Source organism: Lacerta agilis, chromosome 7 (assembly GCF_009819535.1).
Source record: "Lacerta agilis isolate rLacAgi1 chromosome 7, rLacAgi1.pri, whole genome shotgun sequence".
NCBI lineage: Eukaryota > Metazoa > Chordata > Lepidosauria > Squamata > Lacertidae > Lacerta > Lacerta agilis.
In genome coordinates this window covers 33,757,485-33,784,141 of record NC_046318.1, presented here as the reverse complement: position 1 = coordinate 33,784,141, position 26,657 = coordinate 33,757,485, and the positions used below count along the sequence as shown (strand labels likewise).

Here is a 26,657-nt window from a genome sequence, read left to right as displayed (position 1 = left end):
ATTGCAACTCCCATCAGGTCCAGCAAGCATGGCCAATGGCCAGGGATGATGGGAACTGTAGTTCAGCAACATCTGGAGGGCCACAGATTTTCCATACCTGATGGACAGTTCCTTCAAATAGTAGAAATCTGGTGGAAGCGATAGCGATTCCCAGGAAAAGCTTTGCCACTTGATTCTGAAAACTGTATAAAATGAAGGAGACATAGACTGCAGCTGTAAGGTGCAATACAACAGAGACCTGTTCCTCTAAGTGAAATATGACCCTCAAAAAAAAAAATACCAGCCACTAGCCACTAGGACAGATCCTGAAGTTGAGGCTCCAGTACTTTGGCCACCTCATGAGAAGAGAAGACTCCCTGGAAAAGACCCTGATGTTGGGAAAGATGGAGGGCACAAGGAGAAGGGGACGACAGAGGATGAGATGGTTGGAAAGTGTTCTCGAAGCTACTAACATGAGTTTGGCCAAACTGCGAGAGGCAGTGAAGGATAGGCGTGCCTGGCATGCTCTGGTCCATGGGGTCATGAAGAGTCGGACACGACTGAACAACAACAACAGCCATGTACTGTGTGTTATGGGCTTGAGGAAGATTGAAGATGCATCTACAGGGCTTGTTTCTGCCACCAGGCACAAATGATCCACTGGATCCTTTCACTTTCATGCTTCTATGACCTGAAGTAGCCTCTTCTGTTTCGCTTTCATAAACACTGGTAAAGAAATGGAATCATTGGCTTGGATCCTGCATAAAAAATAGTAATAATTTTTGGCTTGGATTTCTGCTTATGCAATGCACCTTTCTCATTTCCGCCACTACACACAGCACATTCCACATGGTTCTAGTTGTTCTGCAGAGCTGGCTCACCCATAAGGTGGAATGCAGCAGCCACCTCAGGCAGTGGAAGCACAAGAAGAAGCATCCCACACGCCCAACCACTTCCATGACCAGTGGAACACTTGCCAAGTTTTGATGAAAGAGGGCATTCTGCCACTGGTGGAAGTGGTGGGGAAGGCAGGGGGCAGCACAGGTAGCAAAATGGGATGGGTCACCCCTGAGAGTGTCCCAATCCACACGTGGTTGCGGGGAGGGGAGGGAGTACTGGGGAGGAGGGGCAGGAAAGAGCCACACACACACTCTACATCAGCAGAGTGTTGCTCATACCTCTCTAGATCCAGCCCAACCTTATTTCCATTTTTATATAAAAATACAAAAGCATTCTAAAGCAGAAGCGAAATGGATGGTTTTAAAGCCCCGCAAAGGAGATTACAACTATGCATCTGGAGCTGCATAGAAAGGAATTATTATCAAATTATAATATTCCCTTCCATTCTTCTCCAAACATTCATGCATCACAGTACTCTCCTACTCTGTGGCACAAATTTAATCAAAGAACATTTTAATCCATTTTATACAATGCAGAGAGATATGTGCCTGCCTTATTGATCAAAGACGCTGTGGATTTCTTATTTTTATTTTATTTTTAATTTTTTAGATTAAAAGAGTTGAGTTGCACAAAGAAATAAATGTGAGCGGATTTAGACAGGCAGTGCTCTTCAGTAATACAGCATATGCTTATCATTGTCAGTAAATCATGAACTCCAGCCAGATCCTCATACATTGCCAGGGTGGGGGTGCAGGTGCAGGTTCTATGCAGATGCTGCTTAAAAGTTTTCAGGGCAATGTATACAACTCAATGGGGAGGGAGACTTATTTAGCCTTCTGCTGTGTGCTGGTCCCGAGGGTAGGCCTAATGCAAGAGGCGAGGTCCAAGTCCGGTCCAAAGTCCAAGGAATCAACGAGGGGTCAGTCCAATTAAGCTGAGGCAGGGTGCAGGGCAGGAATCCAGGCCGAGTCAGGAACAGAAACACAAACAGGATCTGGCAAGCAGCAATGTTGCTCCCGCAACCTGGGATGGGGTCTGACTGCCCTTTTATCTCTGGCGAGGTAATGGCCGGTCCCGATCCCCCGATGACTCACCACCCTGTCTCGCCTGAAGGCGAGCACTCTTCCTGCGAGTACGCAGGTCCCTCCTTCTCTCAACCCTGAGTCTCCGAAGCTAGGGAGACGCTGGAGGGTTACTAGACCCAGGGGCCACCTCAGCCTCTGATGGCCCAGCTGCCGGCAATGAGGTATCCTCAGCCCCTGGAGCCAGGCCAGGCTCAGGCCCCTGACTCAGCCCAGCTGGTGCTTGTTGCAGGGGAACCTGAGCAGACTGACGCTCTTCAGGAACAGGCCCCAGACTAGGTTCAGCTGGTGCCTGCGTCAGAGGATCCAGTGCGGACTGAGACTCCTCTGGTTCTGAGTCCGAGCCCGAGTCCCAGGCCATCACATGCTATATCAACCCCTGAGTTACTCCAGCCTGATTTGCAACTGCAAGAAACTACAGAGAAATTATTTTATACTGCGCTTCATTGTGCACTGACATACTGATGGTCACCCCACTACGTAAGAGGTTGGCAACCTGTGGCTGAATTTCACACGGTCTTCCATGAAATTTGCAAGGAAAGTACAGGGGATGGCACAGAGAGGGAGGGGAAGGGGGAAGGGGTGCCCCACCCCCTTCCACTTCTGGTTCCACCCTAACATAATGACCCATGCTATTGTCCACATTCAGAAGAACGTTCTATCACAGCATCCAGGCTTAGAGTTGCAGATGGACAACCTGGATGTAATTTATTGCTTACGAAAAGAACCAGAATGCCTCTCTTGGAGTAATGGCTAGACTCTGCTTGTTCAGCAAGATACCAATAGCAGTTAAAGGCTCCAGTCCTTTAATTAGTCACTAGCTATGCAGTCACAGTTCACAGAATACAAAAACATTCATCGGTGGCCATTCTTTCTGATGTCAATCTGCCAGCAAGCTAGGATAGGAATAAATTTCTGATGTAGCAGTTAAGGTTTTAATTAAAAGCACTGTAATGGCATCTGTTCGCACAGTGAGCTCAAGGCAATGAAAAGTATCATTGAAGTTTGAAATGCAAAGGGGAAAAATTGTTTTGGAGTAATGTAAGTGGAATTCAAAGCAATAGGAAGGAAGAAGGCACTACAGCTATTGCAAGAGGAAGACACCCTCTCCTGAGGCCTACGTCTTCAATCAACTTCCCTGGAAAAAGCAGCTCTTTAAGGGCATAGCTGTCAACTTTCCCCTTTTTTGCGGGAAATTCCCTTATTCCAGTGCCGTTTCCCACTGCAAAAAAAAAGGGAAAGTTGACAGCTATGTTTAAGGGTCAAGTCCTACATTATGAAAACAGAATGGATCTGTACTCCCCCTGTGGTCACTTCCTTCCACATTACATTAGCAGCGGTAAAAGATAGCCAAAAAAAAAAAAAATCATCTACAAGGAGTCCAGCAACATTGTTATTTCACACTAGATTCCCACTACTGAGTTTCCCACTTTTTACTTTATGAATTATGAAGGTGTCCCAAGTAAAAAGCATGAGCCATGTTTTAAGCAAGGATTAATGTCCTGTTAAACAGGGCGATCTCAAGATATTTTGCTGCCTGGAAAAAAAAAAAGACAGTCCCAATACATTCCCCCAAGTTGGTGTGGCTCACTGTTATTGGCCCATTCCTGTGAAATTTTCTTCCAACGGAGATTTAGCAGCCTCCTTCTATAGCAACCTTAAAACGTTTGAAGAAGACTTTTGGTTGCCACCAGGCTTACGAAGACGGTTAAGAAAAACATGTGCCATAGTAGCCAGCTGGTGATCTCTTTTAATTTTTGTATTTGCTCATATTGTATTTTAATTACTGTAAACCACTTTGGTGTGTTTTTTTTAATGAAATCACAATATGTGATTTTTATATGAATAAATAAAAGCAAACCAGACTGGGAGTTGGATCTTCCTGGTGATGGGGCAACATCTGAAGCAACAGGGTAGTTTAGGGGCCCGTGGTAGAGACCAGGTGGCATACACCGAACTCTGTACCACATCAAAGAGGGATGGCCAGGGAGCTCTAGAGGAGAAGTCACTGAGGCTGCTGTTGCTGCATTCCCGTCCTCCCCAGATCTGCCACCTGAGGTGGTTGACTCACTCTGCCTATGTTAATATGACATCTGGATTCATGCCCAAACGATCTTGGTTTAGGTTAACTACCGTTGTGGCGTTCGTACAGAGCCCCCGGTCGTTTCACGGACTATTGACCTGTACACCACTGCTTTATTCTTCCGCTGCCACTAACCAAGTTTCTTCTGGTGAAATACTGAGTCTCAATCAGGTTGCAAAGTCAACAACAAAGATTAATGTTTATTGAAGAACAAACAAGTTTTAAAAACGTTCAGAACGGTTTCTCAAATGCACGCCCTTAACTAGATGTGGCACTATCTCACACTGTCACACTCTCTCAGTTCTATCCCCGTCTCTCACTCTAACTGTCACAACCACTATGTTCGACTTTTTCTGCCTCTGTCTGACCCTCACTCCTCTATCTCCCCATGGAAAACCCCTGGGCTGAGCCTCAAAACCAGGTAGGCTCTGCCTCTGAGTTTTCTCATTGGTCAATCTACATTAACCGTTTCCATCCCCCTGTATAAACATAATTACAAGGAACATGGGCGTACCCAAGGGGGGGCAGGAGGGGGCACCTGCCCCCCCAGAAGCAAATAATAATAATAATTAAATGGTTATCGGCAGCCTAAAAGGGAAAAAAGCTCTCCTAAAAAGCTCAACTACCGGTCTTTCTCCCCCTCACAAAATCTAAATAACAATTGAGCTCTGCTGACCAGCAGCCGGCCACTGCGTGTGTGTGTGTGTGTGTGTGTGTGTTTGTGTGTGTGTGTGTGTGTGTGTGTGTGTGTGTTGCGCCGGCTGATCATTGCAAAGGAGCTTTGGAAACAGTGCCCTTGCATGGTGAGTTGCGATGGCTGAGGATCCTAGGAAACTGAGTTTTTCAGCCATTTGGGGGCTTTCTGTTTGGGGGGGAAGATTTTTCTCTTGTTTGAAGCTGTTTTTGTTTGCTGTTTACATAATATGGTCAGCAATCTAAAAACGAACTGAACCCCTAAAAAACGGGGCATTCATCATCCCCCAAAAAGGTCAACAATTTTGAGCTGAACCCCAAAAAACGAGGGTAGATCACTGCTGAAAGTAGATCACAGTCTCTTGGGAGTTGGCCACCCCGGTATAAGACATGTAACTAGAATAAAAATTAAAAAAAAATCAAGCAAATAATTGTAATAACTACCGTAATAAAGCACTGCTATAATTATATATAATTTTCCTAAAATTTTGGTTTCATTCACCTTTCCGTGCTGAAATGTCACAACCTGAACGACTATGACTTGCCCCCCCCCCTAGTTTTGATCCTTGGTACACCCCTGACAAGGAATGGGCAAACGCTACAACCGTGTTGGTCTGAATATAAGCCTCACTTTCCCCCCAAATTCTGACCGCGAAAAGTTAAAGTGCGGCTTATATTCGCAACCTTGTGGTATGCAGCCAGGAGAGCGGGGCAAAGAGTGCCAGGAATGTGGCAAAGTGGTGGCCGCCCTGTGCATAGTCCCCCGTCCTCTCCCCCAAGGCCAGGAAGGGAGTGAGCGAGGAAGGAGAAAGGCCACCGGCAACGCAGCACGGTCCCGTCCCCCCAGCAGCCAGGAGCAGCGAGGAATGGAGAGGCTTATATTTGGTTATTTTTTCTTTTTTTCTTTCCTCCCCCTCCAATTTTAAAGATGCAGCTTATATTCGGGTGCAGCTTATGTTCGGGCCAATACAGTATATAAAACACTGATATTGTTCTCCCATTTATGTCAACAGCAATGACACGCTGAAATGAAATGCAAACATAAAAAAAATAAAGAGCCACCTTGCCAAATATGTAAAGCCAGATAACAACAAACACATTTCCATTTACATCTGTGTTATACGGGTACATTTGCCTGATTAACTGCACTTCTTAGTTTAAAGTACACTTAGCCACAAACACAGGGTTACATCTGCATGATGTGGGAAAGAAGGCCCTGAATGATACGAGATTGTGAGCAAGGATGTGTGACTAACACTTACTTTGCACACTGATATGCCTTTTCCAGCATGAATACTAATCCTATTGGGGGAGGGGGGGGGGACAGAGCAGTTCCCTTTAGCCAGGCACAAAGACTTGTAAGCCATACACCCTGCAGAATTTCCCTTTCCCTTCTCCTTTTTTCTAAACTAAAAAGACCCAAATGTGGTAACCTTTCTTTACAGCACAGTTTATCCGACCCCCTTAATCAATCCAATTGACAGTATCCTTTTCGAGATAAGGCAACCAGAACACTACACAGTCACCCAAGCATGGTCTATCCATATGTTTGTATAATGGCATTATGATAATGACAGCATCATTTCCTGTTCCTTTCCTAATCATACTTGACGAGATTTGCCTTTTTCACAGCAACTGCACACTACTCAACATGGAGCTACAGTATCTAGAAGTCCTTTTGGCTAAATAGTTGCAGCTGAAACATCATCTTTGCTCAGACAAGTGTATTTGTGGAAGAGGAACCTTAATCTAATGAACAGAATTCAAGTATTGCCACCTCCAAACTTAGCTAATTTGTGCCTGCCACCCACACCCACCCAAATTTCATTGTATTATCACTATTGTTATGTACAGGTAGGATTTATTAACTTCCTCAGTAATTTGTCCATCAAAACAGCTAGGAATAGGACAGATAAATCCAAGCTGTCAATTAATAAACCTGATATTCTTTTCCCTTTTTTAGAGACGGAACAGTGTACTTTTTTTTTTTAGAAGTGTGAAGATAAAAGGCCCTGCCATCATTAACGGTTCATTGCTGCTGATTATGTTAATAGCAGAAAATAACCCCAAGCTCTTGGTAGTGCATTAAAAATCATAATTAAATTTTGGAATCAGGGAGGAGGGTGTTAAACATTAATCTGCTGCAATTTTTCACCACCAAAAATGAGCTTTGAAGGAACGCACATGAAAAAACTGCAGACTGCATTCAACAGAATGCTATGTGAGCGTTCCATCCGTGCAATAATTTCTACTTGCTCTCCTCTCCAGCACAACCACAAATGTGTTCTAGGGGCTACCCATTATTATGACAAACTGCTGCAAGTAAAGGTCTACACTTACACTCTGCAACTTTCTTGTCCTGGCCTGGGCACCTAAGCTTTTGTTTCACATGCTTCGTTGGGCATCCTGGAGATTTGGGAGAGGGAGCCATGGGCAAGAATAAAACAACAGTGAGGCTGAGGTTCTCAGTTACAACCATCCCAGGTGATTTAAACTAAAGCGGGGAGAGCAATTGGGAGATCGGGCCCCAAGCTAGGCTACCTTCTGTACCACAGATCCAGACAGACAGCTTTCACTGAATAAGGTAGTGCAGCAGGAACGCAGAACCCCTTACATGCTGCGCTGCAGAAATGTCTGAATGACACCTGGAGAGGTTTTCAAAGAGGACACAGCACCAAGGGAGATTTTTATGTTCTTGCTTTAGCATGCCGCCATTGGTTCTGCTGTTGCCTGGCTGCAGGTGTAAAGAAATAAAGAAGCCATAATCACCCAATGATGCTCCCAGGGCAGAGAAAGAAAAATCAATACAAACATCCTCAGTACCGTACTTAGTTGTGTGGAGAATCATGTGCTGGGAGCCATCAGAAGCTGTAATGCCAGGATCGCTTATTACCAAGTAATAAGGTGGCCAACGACTGAATGCGGCTATTCTGACAGCTATTCATTGTTTACTCTTTCTGTTCGCCCCATAATCAATCACACACACACACACACACACACACACACAGTGAGCCTATAGGCTTCATTGTGAGAGACTAACATTGCTGGTGGTTCTTTTCACTTAACACACAATACTACTGGACAGCAAATCCTTTCAGAGGAAAGCCAGGCTAGTCAGCTTCCCTTGGAAAACACTTATTCTTTTATCTCACAGTGCCAGAGCAATTTCCCAGGGTTTCTGTTTAGCACAAAGCATTATTATTTTCGTCTTCCAACAGCTCTTACCCAAGCAATAGGGCAAGTAAGATTTCTTATCACAATTGTTTACACAAACAGGAAAAAACCTCAGGTTGTGGCAAAATCATGAGCTTGCTATTGCTATGCTGAATATGCAGCCTTCTAACGTATACAGCTTCCAGAAGTAAGTCGGCTGGAAAAGCACAGCAGAAGGATGAAGAAGAGTGGGGAAAGGGCTAGGGCAAGGAAAGTTGGCACATCTTTTGGTTCCATTTTTTGGTCCTGCACTCTGGTATGATCCAGCTGGCTTGTGCCACAGCACAGGGCCAAAAAATGCATGTCTTTTGGTCCCATGATCCAGTGCAGCCAGAGCACAGGAGCCAAAATCCAGGATTGGGATCAGAAGATGGGGCAGTTTCTGTAATTCTGGGGTGTCCTGCTTAAAACGGGACAGATGTGCAGTATGGAAGTCATAGAACCAAACCAAATGCTTTGGAAAATACATATAGAACATGCTATTGATTAGAAATATATCCACAATCTCTAGCATATTTGATTGGAGAGAGGAAAATGTGTCCAAACTGCAACAGGCCAGTCAAGGCCCAGGTATGAATAAAACCCACCTAAAATCTTCTTGATATATCACCAAGGTCATCCATGAAGCCTGAATAGGTGGAGGAAAAAGTACAGTGGTACCTCAGGTTATGAACTTAATTCATTCCGGAGGTCCGTTCTTAATCCGAAACCATTCTTAACCTGAGGCACACTTTCACTAATGGGGGCTCCTGCTGCCGCCGCGCCGCCAGCACGCAATTTCCGTTCCCAAACCAGTGGGATGCAGAGTAGATGGGAGTGTTTGGGTAGCCCAGAAAAAGCCAACACAGAAATCTGTTTCATGTCAATAAAAGACAGAAATACTTCTGCAATGCACATGAGTGGCATGACGAAATCTAGGATTATGCTTCTAGTTTGAGTAAATGTTCTAGTTAGGTGCATAACACTATGTTTGAATTGTTAGAGCCACCAGTTAGTATTGCATTCTTGTTCAGGAGATATATTAATTTCAAAATGGGAAATTTGATGTGCATCGGTGATTTAAATTGGTCTCTTTTTTCCCCCCTTGGTGATTTAAACAGCATTGATTTAAATCAAGTCACTCAAGCAAGCAGGCTTAGGCCACAGGAAAAGCATACATATAGCCAGGAGACTTCCTGAAGCATATCACAAGAGTCAAAAGTGAATTATGGAAGAGAATAAAAGCCATAAAGCAACGCAGCGTAAAACCATAATTCTGCATCCAGAAGTAACTTCAGCCAGTTGCAAAATATTTTATTTCCCTTATGCCTCAGCCCCAGATGGTCACAACTGCCTATCAATCAATGGGGACACTCTTTTAGTACTTCACAAACAGCATTTTTTGAGCCAAGCGCATTAGATTGCATGCAGCTGAATCGCTTAGCAGAAGTTTCAGCCTCCATCTCAGGAAAACACCACATTTGAAGAAAAGGACAAGAGAATAAAATGCAATATATAAGTTGTAGTCCAAAGTAGGGATGTGGAGCATCTACCTTTGGATGCTGAGTCGATAGAGCATGATTTCCTGCCCTCTGGCAGGAACTGCTGCCATCCCACCCCAGCTGTGACCAAGTTTCAGCCTCCAAGTTTCATGCTGGTTCCTGCACTGGAGGCTAAAGCTGGTCACCTACTTAGCTTTACAAAGGCAACTGCACAGTTCCACTGGCCATCTGTTGAAGCGAGTGCTTTAATGTAAAGGACAACTGCAGCTACAGAACACAAATGGACCTGACACCCACAGCAGTTCTTTTAAATTATTTTTCTGGCACAGCATGTCCTGGATCAAGACCAACCAATGCCCATGCTCTGACTGAGTTGAACTATACATGAAGTTGAAGCCACTATAAATTACATGAAATCTAAGCTTCAAAAGTACTTCGGTACTCTGAATTTTTTATATCTGATCAGAGCAGTTAACCAAAGCAGCAGGAAGTGTTCTGGTACAAAACTCCTTGAGCAAATTGCTCTGTTCTCCATGACCAGTCGTGCTGCCCTAAAGCAAATCACGTTAAGGACAAACACAGTGCATTTATTACCACATCGCAATATCAGTCCCGGGCCTTGACCCACTTGAGAATGCAAGAAAGTTGGTAAAAGTTAGTGGAGAAATTGCAGGTTGCAGGGGTTCTTGTAGCACCACCAACTTGGAAATGTGGCTGGAAAGGGTTTGAGAAAAGTGCAGGAGTTTGGTGCTGGGTTTCCCCAGATAGGGGAAATAAATGTGAGATAACACAGTAAGCTGCCTTAGACTGAGTCAGACCATTGGTCCATCAAGGTCCATCAAGGTCAGTAACGTCTAAAGCCAGCAGGAGTTACCAAGCTCTTTGGGGCCTGTGGGCACAATTGCAAACATGGGAAACGTTTGTGCGCACCAGACACATACTGCAACCTATTATATTGACTACAATACAATGCTTCTTACAAGCCCAATTTCAGCAGGGGACGTAATGGACAAAAAGGACCTGCAGGGGCTATGATGGTGACCCTGGTCTACTCAGCAGCTCTCCAGTTTTAGACAGGAGTCTTCCACATTCCTACCAGGAAATGCCAAAGTTTGAACCTGGGGTCTTTTGCATGCAACACAAGTGTTCTTCCATGTTGTCATGGACTGGCTGGGTGCAAAGGAGTGATGGGAGGCACCAGCTGAAGAACCCCCAGGAAGAAGGCTCCAAGCCTGAGGATTGGTGGTGGGATGATGATGAGTGGTCAGAGGAGAAGAGGGAGCAGACGGGGAGGAGGAGGTGTCAGAAGCTGGAGAGGTAACAGGGTTGAGTGCGCAGGAAGAGGATCACCACAATCCATGTCATAAAACCAAAGCAGGAGATATAATGATTCCATATTATCAGAGTGTTCTTAAAACCAGCCACATCTATAACATCTCTGAGAGATGGGGGACACACACACTTGTTGTTGTTTTTAAACCAAACAGACTTATTTCTTTAAAAAGATCAGCGCCCACAAGCGCAACTAAAATTGTTACATCCACCGATTTGATACATAAAGACACCTGCATTTAAGTTATTTTAGAAAAATAATAACCTTATATCAACTTATATGCCAAATGATCTTACGCCATCACAACAATCAGGTTTGGATGGTCTTTCAGAATTAAGGGCAGAATCTTAATATTTAAGGGCATCAGAAGACAGTGTCCAGAGGTCCAACGTTTTTGAAACGATGACCATTTTTTTTCACGGTTTCAGCCAACCCTCAGTGGAGGAGCTACAAGTACAACTCCATCTCCTTGGGCAAACAGCATCGGAATATTCCTTTTGGTAGATTTATAAACCTCTTCATAGGTTTCTTCATCAATTTCTATTGTTGTCACAGTCTCCTCAACATCACCGCAGGTCATAAGCATGTAATCTGCCTCGAAGTTCTCGGTCATTTCTCATTTTTACATAAATTTGTTCATCAAGACCGAGTCTGATGAGATCCAAGGACTCTTCTACAGTATTTGTGGTTTGTTGCGAGTCTACCTCGTCCACCATTTCCCCCCACACTTGTTTATAAAACCACACTTGTTTTAATACCTTGCTTTGGGACAGGGAATTCACATTGTATATACTTCATTATTTATACCTAAAAAGAGAAAATGACATTTATTTCAGGGTTATTCTTTTAAATGCAAAACATATTTTACACTAAAATCTAATTATACTACTGGTCCCTAGTCAGTCCCTTTCAAATCTCTGATTCTTTGGAGTGGATATTCTACATGAGCAGGAACTGGATGAGGTGACCTCTGAGTTCTCTTCCAACTGATTCTACTCTGTAACTACCAGAAGTTTTCAAACAATTTGTGCAGCATGAACCCACGTAACTCAAGGGCAGATGTATTTTCATCTCTGGCCCATTTGCAAACCTCAAGGAGGCATTTAGGGGAAACTCAGGTGTGTCGTCTGCTATATAAACTGAGTGGATCATTTGTTGTGTGTAAAAATGACTTACTCCCCTGTCACCTCCTCAGAGTCATACAGCATCTCTGGGACTGGGCTATTTCACAGAGGCCAACAAGCTAAAAAATAATCAGACAAGACCTGATAGACTGCCAAAGTTGAATGCAGATCAAGCCATTTCTTCGGGGGGCTGTATTGGACAGCCGAGCGCCAACTCTTTCCAAAAGGGGGGAACACACAATTGCAAACCTATCTGACGATGAAGAGTCCTTTTAATAAAAAATGTAAACTGCCTGCTGGAATATAATGCAGGAATTCACAGTTAGCAAGATGGTGTTTTGAAAATAAAACCACTAAGGGGAGACAAATGAATCATGCTGATAGCTTATTGCGCTTTTATCACACTAACCTTGTCAGGAAAAAAAGAAAAAAGAGGTCTCATTTTTATACTATCCATATATGAAGGCTAATACAGCTGGACTAGTTAAGGCTTCCTATGTACAGAACTAGACTTGAATTGACTCCCTTCATTCTAATGGAATGAAAATGAAACTTATTTTAATTACCGGTATGTGGGATTTGTAGAGCATTAATATGATAGGGGGTGTGAAGCTTGTCTCACCTGGTCTCCTCTTTCCTTTTTGACTAGTTTGGAAGGAAAAGGAAATGAAGAGGTTTTTTAAAAAAATTGATGGAGTGGAGAATTTATCATGAATCGGAAGGCTGTTACTTAGAAATGTAACTGACATCAATCTATTAAAGGCTGTGCCACAGATCATTATACACATGCCTTAGTTCAGCGTCATCTTAAACATGACTCCATATAGTTTGAATGAGAACTGACTGAAAATGAAAAGCGGGGGGGGGGGGCAGCAAAGTGAAAGCTAGTCAAAAAAAATTGATCCCCACTTATCTCTATTGTGGCTTTTGGGTATACCTGTACAACAGGTTTCTTTATTATCAATTTAGTATTTTACCAGTGAAGGAACTCTGAAGAATAACCCTCCCTCCCCATATTCATTTTTCAACATTTGAAAGTCAAAAGCCTACTGCATGATTCACACCGTGGGTTAAAGAAAAGAAAGCCCTCGTGAATTCATCATTTTGCGGCAAATTTCTCCTAATATATACATTCTTGAGTGCAATTCTGCCCACTTTTTGCAAAGTAGACCATAATGCATTTTGATATGTTATTTTCACTAAATTATGCATTTAAGGCACATTTTACCCCAGCGTATGCATTTCTTGTACTTGCTTGGCTGGAGAGCAATGTTGAAAAGTTTGGAGAAGTGCAAATTTTGGAGGTTGGTTGTGTTTCAGTTTGCATTGGGTTGCTGGCACCCAGGGCAGGGCAAGTGTTGCACCCCCTGGTGGACTGGGCAGTGGTCAGTCCCTTCCAGTGCTGGATTTATGTATACGCTAAACAAACTATGGCTTAGGGCCCCACTCTCTTGGGGCCCCCAAAAAAATTTAAAGGGGGGAAAATGATATACATTTTCAAAATATAAGATTAAGAAACAACAGTTCAACAATTACTTTGATAAAATACATATTTTGTTATGTTTAAATGGCTTTAGATACCTATTAGGTCCATAAATTACCATATAGCATATATTCAACACAAAAAAACAGCGACAATTTGTTGTTGACAAAGGAGAGATGGACATATAAAGAGCCCCATTACCTTCAGTAGCTTAGGGCCTCATCGAACCTAAATCTGGCCCTGGTCCCTTCATTGGCTAGCATCTAATCAAGGGAGACTGTGCTTGCAAACTAGCCCCAACCTGGGAGCAGAGACGTAAGGCAGAGAAACGTGAAGCCAAGAGCGCCCTCTTGTCCGTGCAGTGAGCCGCTCTGGGCAACAAATGTGACTCCAGCAGCGCTTTCCTGCCTTCCTTTTCCTCCCTCCTTCTTTAGTGGGCAACAGCAACGGTGCCCTCCTTCTCGCCCGGCCTAGGGAAGGGGTGCATGTGGGTATCCCTTTGTTGGCCATGAGGAGGAGGAGGTGCCGCCCCTCCCAGGCCCAAAGTCCCAGCATGGCCATGGCTTGCCTTCCCGTAGCTCTGGCCTGAGTGAGGAAGCCTGTCGGGGGGGGGCACCTGGTTGTGCCCCCTCAGAAATTTGCTTCCGGGGCCACGGTCCCCCTGCCCCCCATGCTATGCCACTGACTTAGGTAGGTTCACCTATGAATGCAAACTGAATCCAGATTCGCCCCATTCCTACATTTGAGTAGACATGTTTAGAACTGCACTGTAGATATGCTGGGTTATATATAAAGTTATACAAAGATTAAATATGAAGTTATAAGAACCTTGCAAGCTGTCTTAGAATAACTCAGGCCATTGGGTTCATCTAATGAAGCATTGTCTAACCAGCAACAATCCTCCAGGGTTTCTGGTAGAGGTATTTCCTACTCTTACCTGAAGATGCCAAGAACTGAACCTGGGACTCCCTGCATATTACTACTTCTTCTGGGCAATGCCCCTCTGTATCAACTATTTTTAAACTAGAAATCAACAGACTACCTGAAGTTCAGCATTTACCTTACTGACTTCTGGCCCACTTCATTACAATTATATATCTGGGTTTTTGAACTGAAAGCATTACATGCCCCAATTCAAACATCAAAAGGCAGCTAAACAAGCCATGCCAATGTTAATTTTGAATATTGAATCAAATAGATGAACAGCATTGCAGTGAGCATTATCCTGCCTAAGTTTTCTCTCAAACCTTGTTCACTGTAAGCTTTTGAACTTCCAAATTGCAGCACGGCAGATTATTTTAAATACCCGAAGCTTTAAAGTGTTTTAAATATATATTTGAAAAACATCAGCTCCAGTGGTGGCTTATTCAGTATAAGCAAAATATCCCATGAGTGTCAGCATTTTCACAGCACCAGCCCTGGCCCCCCCCCCCCCCCGAGACACTATGTCAACCTTCCTGAATATGGTACCCTCCAGAAATTTGGGGCTACAACTTCCAAAATAGCTGTGAACAGGGACGATGGGAAGTGTAGTTCAAAACATCGGAGGGCACCATATTGAGGAAGGATGCACTGTTTTATGCTGTCATGTGGATGGAGTTTCTTTGGAAAATGAGGGAGCTTATATGAAACACATTGTCCAGGAAGCCCTTCCAGCTCTCCTGTAACATTGTTGTCATGCTTTACATGGGTGCTTCCATAGCTCAGAGCACCTCCCCCAGTATGAACCTACCAGACCTTTCGGTCTTCATCTGAAGCCCTTCTCCACCTGCCTCTCTGAAGGAGGTTCAGAGAGTAGTGACAAGGGAGATGGCCTTTTTAGCAGTGGCTCCCTGCTTGTGGAATGCTCTCCCTAGAGAGGTCTGCCTGGCACCATCATTAACCACCTTTCAGTGCCAAGTTAAAACGTATTTCTTCTCCCCTGGGCATTTGACAGATGATAAATGTTCTGCTGTTTTGTGCTGATAAAAACTTGCTGTTTTGCCGAGTCTGTTCATGGGCCACTGTAATGACTGTGTTGCACTATTTTTTGTTTTTGTGCTTTACCTTTGACTCTTACATTTTTTTGCTCAGTCAAATAAATTGAAGCATCATTATCAGTGGTCTCTAGACCAGTGGTGGCGAACCTTTTAGAGACCGAGTGCCTGAACTGCAATGCAAAACCCACTTATTTATTGCAAAGTGCCAACACCGCAATTTACTGTATTTTTCTGGGTATAACACACTTCCTGTTTGGGGGGACTCCTGATTAAGATAATGGGGGGAGATTGCCACGCATGTGCACAGGGAGTAGCTGACAGGCAGGCACACAGCAGCAGCAGCAGCGACAACACAATCATTTTAAGAAAGGGACTTAGGGACGTGGGTAGCGGTGGGTCCCCCCGTTGTTGAACTCCGACGCCATGCCTGGTGATGTACGGATGCCCTCTCGGGAAGAGGCTCTGCTAGGCAGATCTGAGGCAATTGTAGTGTCAGGTACGGGAAGAGAGAGACCCACGTGTATCCCTGTATTTTCACGGGGTGGGTGCCGCCGAGGTGGGAGTGGGCTTAAGAAATCCCCACCCACCATGATCAGTTATGCTTTCTTTCTGTCCTTTACCCGGCCGTATCTATCTCACAAGGCACAAGCGCCTCCCGGCTAGAAAAAAAGGGAATACCAGTCATTTAAGGCAGGGAAGCTCCCCGTGGGGTTTTCTCCCGAGTAGACCTGCACGGGACCGGGCTGTTCCTGATCGTTGGCAGAGAAGAGCAAGGAGGATCCAACGCCGTGTAGCTCAAGGGTCTTTAGATCTCAGGTCCTTAGAGCAGAGATTGCAGGAGGGATCCTGCGCGCGCACTCTCCCGTGGCGCTCCGGAGGAAGTTTTGAGCCTCCAGGAGCGCTTGGAATGTGCGTTGTTTTGTGGTTTGCAAACTGGCTCTGACGCATGACGCTCCCGCGGCAGGGAAATCGGGAGCTGGGATTTGCACCCCAAAATAAGTTACGGGTGTGCAAGCTTCCGTTCGTTATCCAAGCTGCTCAAATAAAGGGCTGGCTGCATGGGCGTAGCCAAGGGAGGGCAGGGAGGGGCAGCTGCCCCCCCCAGTCCAATAAAAATCTATAAAAATAAAAATAAAATAAGAAAGGGACTTGGGAACTCCGGCACCCTCCTCCATACCGCCACTTTGAACACATGGGCTCGCACACTCCCTTCTTCCCTCTCACACGCACACATACAGAGAGCCACCCTCTCGCGTTCCCTCATGTTATGCGCAGCACAAAATCTCAACTGCCCGTCCTTGTCAGACGCTTCTCTTCCGGCTGACGGTCCCCTGCACACAAACACACACACACTTTTGCAGTGTGCACGGGCGCAAGTGCTCCTCCAGCAGCCTCCTCCAGCTCCGTTTCAAGATAGCGCAGGGGCTGGGATCGCCATTTCACTCAGTGCTGGGGCGACAGCACGCGTGCCCACAGAGAGGGCTCCGAGTGCCGCCTCTGGCACGCGTGCCATAGGTTCGCCACCACTGCTCTAGACAATATGGCCAGAAAAACCTGCCTCACGTTCTTTAGCCTATTTCCCTATTTCCAGGACTCCCTATTAATTAAAACAAATATTTTTAATTTATCATTTTAATTTATCAATACTAGTTTGCATGAGGATGAAAAATGCTTGATCCAAAGTAACATAGCCCGATTAGCACAACAGCAATTTAAATAAAAGTGGTCACCCAGAACCCTCTGAAATAAAACAGATTTTTATAGACAGCTTAAATCCCACTTGCTAAATATATTGAACTGTTCACCCTACTGAACATATTCACTGCTTTGTTAGAAAAAGAATTGGAATGCATAGAGCCAGTTGGACAGAATTATGCAAATCACTATAAAATTCAAATTGGTCTTTTTATGGAAATGGATACAAAACCCCTTTCGTATTATATTTTTTCGAGCTGTTTATGGCACACCTGGGGACATGTTTTCATTATCTGACTGCCCTGGTCAGAAACTTACTAAACTGCCCATAAATCTGTGCCCGATATTTATAATAACTGCTCATCTAATTCATATCTCAGATGGCAGGGTGCAGGCATTTTCAACACAAAACAACAACAAATAGAATTAGTTCATTCCAAAGTCCATAAACCATGTTGGTTGAAGCAAAATTCATTTTTAATCAGGTGTATCCAACAGAGAAACATAAATGAGAAATGTGTGTTCTTAACAAGCCTTCTGTTTTACTGGTAAAATCAGCCTGCCTGCCTGGCTGTGAAGAACAGGCTATATTAGAGAGGAGAAAGTAAGGTAAGGTGGTTTTTTTAATTAAAAAAAAATGCTTGCAATAGCAGCTACCTGTGGCATCGTTGGCACAATCTAAGGTACTAGTTCAACCAGAATAGGTCTAATTGGCTTGCAGCCCACATATCTCATGACATCTCCTTTGAGCTGCCATTTATTTACTTATTACTTGTAAATCCCACCTTTCCTCCAAGGAGCTCAGTGTTGAACACCCAACAGGGAGTGTATCTCAACAGGGGTGGGCAACCTGTGGCCCTCATGCTAAATGTAGCACTTGGCCGTTGGCCTATATTATGCAGCCCTTAGCATACAACCAGTTGAGATGAGAAAGAGTGGTCTGTCCCTCTGCTGGGAGCTTGGCTGTCAGGGTGAAAGAGGGAGAGGGAGAAAGATGGATGTGCTGGAGAGAGGGAAGGAGACGGAGACACTGAGACAGAGAAAGGGGGAGAAAGGGGGTAAGGGACCACCCTACCCACTTGCAGCTTTGGCCCTACAAAAAAATCAGTCGTCCAGAGCTAGAAAACCATAGACTTGCTTCCTGTGTTGAGTCCAAAGCTATGGCTTTGGAGATCTCCCTGGCAGTGCTATTTTTTCTAGAAAAAGAGGTGCTGGAATTCACCGTGAATGCCAACCCTTGTTCTCTTATAATGGCAATGGCGCCAACCTGAGAGGTGTCAGAACTGAGTTCCGGCTGGGGAAAAAAAGCCCTGCTCCCTGGGAACCTAATAGGGAAGCAAAAACTGTTGGAGTGTTAAAGCTGTGAGGCCTTCCACCTGATGTTCAGCCTGTGTTTGTTTGCATGTATATAAAATTATATATCACAAAGACAACACAGTCTCCAGTTAACTTCATTCCATGGAAATCAAACCCAAGGCTTATGCTGGAACCCCTCAGTGTCTCGTTGCTTGGAGACTGGGGTGCACATAGCAATATAATATGTGGAGTGCCACCCAAAACACAGCAAACTGTTCTACATGTCACTCTGTACGTTTGAATTGACTCCACATGTTGGTGGAGGTGAGAGAAGCACACTCTTTTCTCTAGCTGCAGTATCTCCTTTCTATGTGCACAGGCAAATCTCGATTAAGTTTTTTAATGCTTTCCTTGAATCACTCATACCGGCTGGTCTCCAAAAGCAGCATTTCAGGCCAACACTATCCGAGAGTGGAAAGCAATCTGAATAATGATAAATGAATGGGTGACAGCAATAAGCTAGGCAAATTCATTTATAGCCTCATAAGTGAGAATAATTTAATTTTTTCTGGAAAATTAGCATGTGGTGTTGGAGAAGAAATCAAATTGAATTTCTCCTCAGCTGTAGAGCATATTTAGGAGTGCATGCATTTGGGTAAATTATTATGTAATCACGAAAGTATCTATTTTCTTTACTGTTCAGGGTAGGCATTTAATTTCATCTTAGATATTAAACTCTTCAGTGGCAAAGAAGTCTTCGTTCCAGTTAAAGATGTCATTACATGCACTGTAAAGTGAGAACAAAAAGCCGATTTATTCCACCAGATGAAATAGCTTCCTTTCCTAACCTTGAGAAAGTCTTTAGCAGGAATCAGCTTCCTAACTTGATAATATTGCCTAGAAGACTCGATTTTTAACCCTCCCTTCCTTTGTTAAGTCCATAGGTTCTGCATCATTTCTATGATGGTCTTTTAAATTTTTTGTATGAGGCCTCTTAGGTGGTTTTGCATTTAATCAGGAACATGGGATATAGTTAAAGCTATGGTTTTCCCAGTAGTAATGTATGGAAGTGAGAGCTGGACCATAAAGAAGACTGATCGCCGAAGAATTGACGCTTTCGAATTATGGTGCTGGAGGAGACTCTTGAGAGTCCCATGGACTGCAAGAAGATCAAACTTATCCATCCTTAAAGAAATCAGCCCTGAGTGCTCACTGGAAGGGCAGATCCTGAAGTTGAGGCTCCAGTACTTTGGCCACCTCATGAGAAGAGAAGACTCCCTGGAAAAGACCCTGATGTTGGGAAAGATGGAGGGCACAAGGAGAAGGGGACGACAGAGGATGAGGTGGTTGGACAGTGTTCTCGAAGTGACTGGTATGAGTTTGGCCAAACTGCGGGAGGCAGTGGAGGATAGACGTGCCTGGCGTGCTCTGGTCCATGGAGTCACGAAGAGTCGGACACGACTGAAGGACTGAACAACAACAATGGGATATAAGTACTTTAAAGAGCTCAATCTCACACTGAGGAAACACCAACTGGGGGGACCTACAGAATTTGGTGGAAGCCGGAATATGCCAACAGAATGTCAGATATTTGATTTGATTTAATATTTATATCCCGCTTTTCCAACAACACATGTCAAGCTCAAAGTGACTCACTATAATTGCAATAACATAAAAAACCAACAATAAGATATACCACTGCCATGTTAGATCCACCAGCAGAACACTATGGATACCCCAATGTTTCAGCCACCAAAAGCTTCAATGAGGCGGGCAAAGAACTGAGGGGAAAGCTGTTCCCATGTCAACTACTGCCTCTCCCACAATGACAGCAAAGGATGTGGTGTAGCCCAGCACCCAATTACAGCACACCAGCACCAGCATATTAGCCCCAAACTGGGAGATGATAACGCAGATGATTGGATAAGCTGCATGAGCCTATTATCTGTCCCTATGCTGCGCGTGCTTAGAACTCACAAGGTAAAACATTGATGATGGAAATGATGGATAAATAATTTTCTATTAAATAAATAAATTAAGCAAGGGAAGGTGGAAAACACATACTGCAATGCAAAGTAGAGTGGCTATGGCCGTCTCCCATCCATGTCTGCCCTCAATCTGGGTCTTTTCTGAAACGTACGGCTCTAGCAGTATTGTACCCATTGCACTGGTTGCTTGATAGCATCTTGGCTGAATGTGAAGTCTTGGTCTTGACCCTCAGTGAGGAACCTCAAGTCTGGGAGCCAAATGTTGTCTCTCTGTCTGGCCCTTGAGACTCTTCCCAGGCTGCGCACACCCCTGCTTTGCACCCTTGGCTGGTATTTTTGCTTATCTTGAGTGTGTCCTTGAACTCTGATAATTCCTTGTGCTTGCCTGGGTGGAAGGAGGTTGCAAGTGTGTGCAGAAAGAAAGCCTCCTGTAGAAAGATAAAATGCACAATTGTTGATCTGCCTGCTCTTCCCTTTGGCCCCACCCACCAGTGGCATGTGAACTACCTAGAAGGTTTTCTAGAAGGTTCCCTTTCCCTGGTCTTGACCTCCAAAGCCCTGAATGGGTCATGGCCAGGTTGCTTTAAGGGCCAGATTCACACATACAAATCTACCCAGGTGCTGACATCAGCTAGGAAGGCTCTGCTCATAGACCAACCTGTAAGATAAATTAGATTGGCAGGCACAGGTAACAGGGCTTTTTTTTAGGTGGCCCACACTTGTGTGAACTCCCAGCCATTGAGCATATTGCCCCCCAAATGCAGACCTTCCAACAGGCCTTGAAGACTCAATTATTTCAAGTTGCTTGCTCTTAAAGGTTTTACAGCACTGCTTGAGATTCTTTTCAAGCGTTTCAGCTGATTTTAATAGTATACTGTACTGCTGTTTTTAAAGGGTTGCTTTATGGTAATTGTGATACTGTTATTTCATGAATTTGTTTTACATCAGCCAGTTTTGTGAGGTCTTGGTCACAAAAGCAGCCTAAAATTATTTAAGGGGCGGGGGAGGAAGCACCCACCGATCCCAACAGTGAGGAGCACTATGCTTCCACAGAGAAGATGCTCCTCACCAGCTTGCAGGTCAGTAGTCTATTGGCAAAGGTCAGGCACTCTGCTCCAGCCATTGCTCTCAAGCCCTTTTGCTTTGCAAATCTGTGGAGCAGAACAAGCTGCCAGCATGCATAGAACCAAAGGAGAAGGGATATATTTACTCACAGTCACCGCCATCAAACAAGTCAATAGATAAAGGTCTTCTCAGCATAGAACTGCAGCATTTAGGCATATTTCTCTTGCTCTTTTGCTGCAAGGGCTCAGTCCAGTCACCCAAGTGGGGATCTTGCAACCAGCCCACTAGCAGGCCAGACTTCCTGGAGGTGGTTGCACAGAGCTGGTTTCCCAAGCATTTTATAACCAACAGCTAATCCATTCCGTTCTTCTGTGGTAAGGTTCCACGAATTCTGCAGATGCGCGCACACACAAACACACAAACAAACGCACATTTTCAGCACAGTTATTTATGCTACAAGGGTCCTGTCCTCTTGCTTTTCTGGCCACCATGGCTGACCATGTGTGGGAAACTGCCATGGCAATAAAGGCCATGGATCATTTTTGCCATGGTGCACATGTAATCTAAAACCCACCACTGGATTGCATATTTTACACTTTCCCTGTTCTAGTCCCAGAAGAACAAAATGCCAAGTGGCATAATATACATTTGTCTTACTAATTTGAAGCAAAGCAACAGAGGTGGAAAAGGAGAGAGAAGGCAGGATTTTCTGATCACACAGAGTTGGGGGGGATGTTACACATACAGAAAACTGTGTGTGTGTGTGTGTGTGTGTGTGTGTGTGTAGTTATCGATGCTACTCTTGACTGGAAGATGTCTCAGAGACTTTAATTGAATTGCATATTTGCTTATGCATGCATTTGCTTGATCACTATATTAGTCACAGTTGCTTTAGGGTTCATGCTCACAAGAAGAAGCCAGAAAATCAATGTGCACTATTAAAATAAACTAAAGGTACCTTCCCTCACAGAGCAATCATGTCAAATTTCACTCAATTAATGCTCCCCATATTGAATTTAACGTATTGCCAAGCCCCTTGGTTAACTACCTCTGTAATGAAAGTCTCCATGGAAAAATGGCTTAAGTGCTCAAAAGTAATGAGAGGAGAGAATGGCCAGTGTGAGAGATGTGCAATATTTCCTTTCCCAGCAAATCTCTGTTGAATAATTCAGCATAAGATTCATGCTCTCCCTCTTTCTCATATAATTTACTGCATATAACCTGCATATATTTCACTACTTCCTTATACATATGCATACATTTACAAGCTACACCTGGAATGAGGAGATTAGTATGACCTAGTCAAAGTGCTTTATCATACCTGCACAATTATTCACTGCCATATAGTTAATTGATCAGTAAACTTGTTTTACAAGCTCCGCTCCCCTACTATTATATTAGAAGTTGCAGTAAAACAAAGGTGGCCAACCTCCAGCCCACCAGATTCTGTTGAACTTCAACCCACCAGCCCCACTCAGCCTGGCCCAATGGCCAGCAACAAGGGAGTTTTTAATGTTTAACATTTTATTATGTTTTTATATGTCTTAGAAGCTGCCCACTGTGGCTGGGGCAACCCAGCCAGATGGGCAGGGTATAAATAATGAAATTATTATTATTATTATTAGTTGTTTGTTTGTTAAATTTGTATACAGCTCTTTGTCCGAAGATCTCAGAGCAGTTCACAGCATAAAAATACAAAATAGAAACGCAAACTACATGAAAAAAACAAGAACATAACAGAACAATAACACACACACCCTCCAACAAACACATATAAAAGGACATAGAATGTTAATTAGTCAAAGGCCTGGTTGAATAACGTTTTTGTCTGGTGCCTATAGATGTATAATGAAGGTGCCAGGCAAACCTCCTTGGGGAGAGCATTCTACAAATGGGAGGGGGCACCGCAGAAAAGGCCCCTTCTCGTGATGCTGCCCTCTGGACCTCTTGTGGAGGAGGCACACAAAGAAGGGCCTCAGATGATGATCTCAGGGTCCTGGTTGGATCATATGGGGAGTGGTGGTCCTTGAGCTATTGCATTCCTGAGCTGTTTGAGGCTTTAAATGGCAAAACCAGCACTTTGAGTTACAGTCCAGCAACATATGGACAGTCACAGTTTCTTCAGCCATCCAGTAAAAGGTACATGTCTTCCAGTGATACAGGAAATAATTTCATTGGGTGGTGCCCAAGTAGGCCAGGTGATGGGTGCTAAAATGTATATACTAGGCAAAAGTGTGCGCATAAATACATGTCTTAGTTAAAATTACATACAAAAATTGCTTTGCAAACATGTGCATAGTAGGAAACATTTTCACAAAAAAAGCTTCCCGAATGTTGATGTGGGAGAAGCTAAGAACTGAATTTAAGATGGGGAAAATGAGCAACTGAGTGAAGTAAAAATTGACATCCCTACTTTTAAGTTATAAACATTCTGGAATTAGTGGCAAGATTCAAGAAGTATAGCCTGACTATCACATGTTGGGGATAGCACTGCATTCGGAGAAGCAACTACTTTTCCAAATATAAACCTAGGAGCCGTCATGATTATTATTCAAGCTGTGAAGGCCTTGTCATTTTTCACATGAATTTGAAGCTGCAAGTTATCATTAGAACGGCAAGGTTTGCCATTGGTGGCAGGAAGTGCAGAGAGCGTAATGACAAGCATGGTGCGTAATTCTTGGGTTCCTACCAGGATGGTCTAAAAAGAAGGTCAAGATAGGTAATATTTCTTCCTCCTCTTGCCTCTTCTCTTGAGGCGAAAGCCTTGCTGTCTGCTTTTCATCAGCCGTATCTGAAAAGTCCTGTGAGAACAATCGTAAAATTTGTAACATCCCAACTGTGACTGGACAGCATTGCTCACAGCATTTAATTCTCTGGATAAACTGTGACTTTGTCATGACACTGCAGTAACTTGGTTTCCACACAGCCTGCTAAAACCCTGCACAAGCATTATGCTTTGAGAGACATCACACTCCAGACAAATCTGCAGATCTATCGCATTTAGCTAGATAAAATAAGTTGTCCGGACAGTCAACAAGATTTCGGGAATGAAAAATAGATTGCAGACACTGCTGGGCCCAGGCAACAACATACATCTTAAAATAAGCTTATGATGCTGAGATTCCAAAGGTCACCTGGGAAGTTTCAAAGAAGCTACAAACCAAGGAGATTCAGGCCAAACTAGAGAGAACTGCTTAGAGGGGAGTGGGACTGCGGCTTATTTCCCCCATTCTTCTTCATCCCCAATGGCTTCAATTCAGAAAATTGGGAAGGAGAGCCTACTCACATATACGTTCCATGCCGATGCACCACATATGGACAGTGCAGATGGAGGAGGCATAGATACCAGGGGGCAAGTCTGTCAGTCAGTATTTCTCAAACTTGGGTCCCCAGATGTTGTTGGACTACAACTCCCATCATTCCTAGGGACCCAAGTTTGAGAAAGGTTGATCTAGCCTCTATGTAGTATTATCTATTAAATTTGTATGCTGCCCTTCATCCATGGATCTCAGGGCAGTTCAGAACATAAAATGCATACGGTGGATGTGTTGAAGGATTAGTTGTGAACTGCTGTAGAACATGGTAGGTCGCCAAATGAATTGTATGGGCCTCAGCATGAAAACTGAGGCACATTTTCAGGAAGTGCAAGGGACAGCAACCAGCATATAAGGGGGTATACTCAAGATGTACATAACTTGAGTGGTGACCTGTGATAGATCCATCTACACACATACCAGGTTTTGGTCAGCCAATTTAATAAATAATAATAAATAAATATTAACCAACACCACCCCTCCCAATCGCAGCAAAATAATGCATGTATGTACATATTTGCTTTTTTATAAAAAAAACAACAAAAAGATGCAGAACAAAAAATTAAACCAAATAAACATGCCTAAAACATCATCTGAACAGGGGAGGTGGCAAGGGGGCAGAAAGAGATAGAAAATTGACACCATACTGGCTTTGGAGGAGGAAAAGTGGCAAAATGCCTACACTGGACTATGTCGCTTGGGTACAACTGTCAAGAGGCATTGCAGGCAGATGATGATCATGTTAGAAGGCAAGCAAATGAATGCAATCTTGACACTGTGGAGGATATTGTTTGATCCCGTAATGGTGCTCTCTAAGTAACTATGGGAACGGAGTTGGGAAATGGGTTTGTTTGTTGCAAGGTCTGGTCCCTAAGGAACAGGAGAAAGTCAATAGGTGAAGCTTTCTATCTCCATGCTAAGAATTGCATGTTTTGAATTTCTGTCTGCCATGAAGCTGCTAAATATACAATGGGTCTCTCTCTCTCTCTCTCTCAAGGGGGAAAAGGCAGAGAGAGAGGTAAGGGGTTGGGGAGAATGCTATTTGAACTTTAAAAAGTAATTCAGAGCTAGCCCTGGCAGCAAATACAAGCTGAAAAGAAGCCTAATCATGACATGCTTCACAGTTAAGAAGCATTTTCCAGTTCTATTGTACTGTTCTGCTAAGGCAGAAACATCGGAGAAGGCCAAGGAGTTCATGCAGTCGCCAGACCTCCAAGGTGGAAAAATATAATGTATGGATGGCTTGAAACAGGAGCGGGGGAATACCACACACAACTATAATGAGGCACTCTGCAAAGTCAGAGTCAATCCTTTGAACTTCAGGGATTCATAATCCATCAATCTGGCTTCCGAAAGATGGATCATCACCATTTGTTTGGCGAACATGCAGGATCAGTTACAGGAGTGTTCTGGGAATTGTAGTTCAAATGACCTTTCATGTTAGTCAAAACAATAGCTCAAAGTGACTTTCCCACTTACAAATGGCTTGTACTTTTCACTCAATGCTCCTGGTGCACAGTTCTTGTTAAAATAAAGTGAGGCAATGACCACATGAAGCCTTTAGCAACTTAGATACAAAGTTCCCTTTATTGTTTTGCTTTTTTAAAAAAAGCAAAACCCAACTGGCTAAAGGCAAACGTAAGATATTGCCATAACAGCTAAGCAGCTACAGCAGATGTTGCAGAGACCAGTGAAAAGTTACACAAAACCTGGCCTGATAGCCTAGAATGTCAGTCTGTATAACAAGTTTGCCCCCCAGCTCAAAGAATTGCAAAATGCACATAGAAGAATTGGGATCATAGTGTGGGTAGTAAACCCTTCATCCAAGCCCACCCACCCCCCCAATAACTGGGGGTGCCTGCTATTCACAATGAGAGGAGACTTTTATGGGTGCCAATGTGATTTTTCCTCCCACTGCAAATAGCAGACATGGAGAGAAGATTCTGATC

At 43.9% G+C, this 26,657-nt stretch overlaps 1 protein-coding gene across 1 annotated transcript; it reads right to left on the bottom strand.

Moving 5' to 3' along the window:
- Window positions 1-10,932: 10,932 nt before the first annotated feature.
- LOC117049375 (U6 snRNA-associated Sm-like protein LSm3) lies at window positions 10,933-11,480 on the bottom strand. The gene is given in 2 exon segments (XM_033154044.1): window positions 10,933-11,339; window positions 11,341-11,480. Coding segments are annotated over 2 exon segments (291 nt in total). The 3' UTR covers window positions 10,933-11,188.
- Window positions 11,481-26,657: the final 15,177 nt, after the last annotated feature.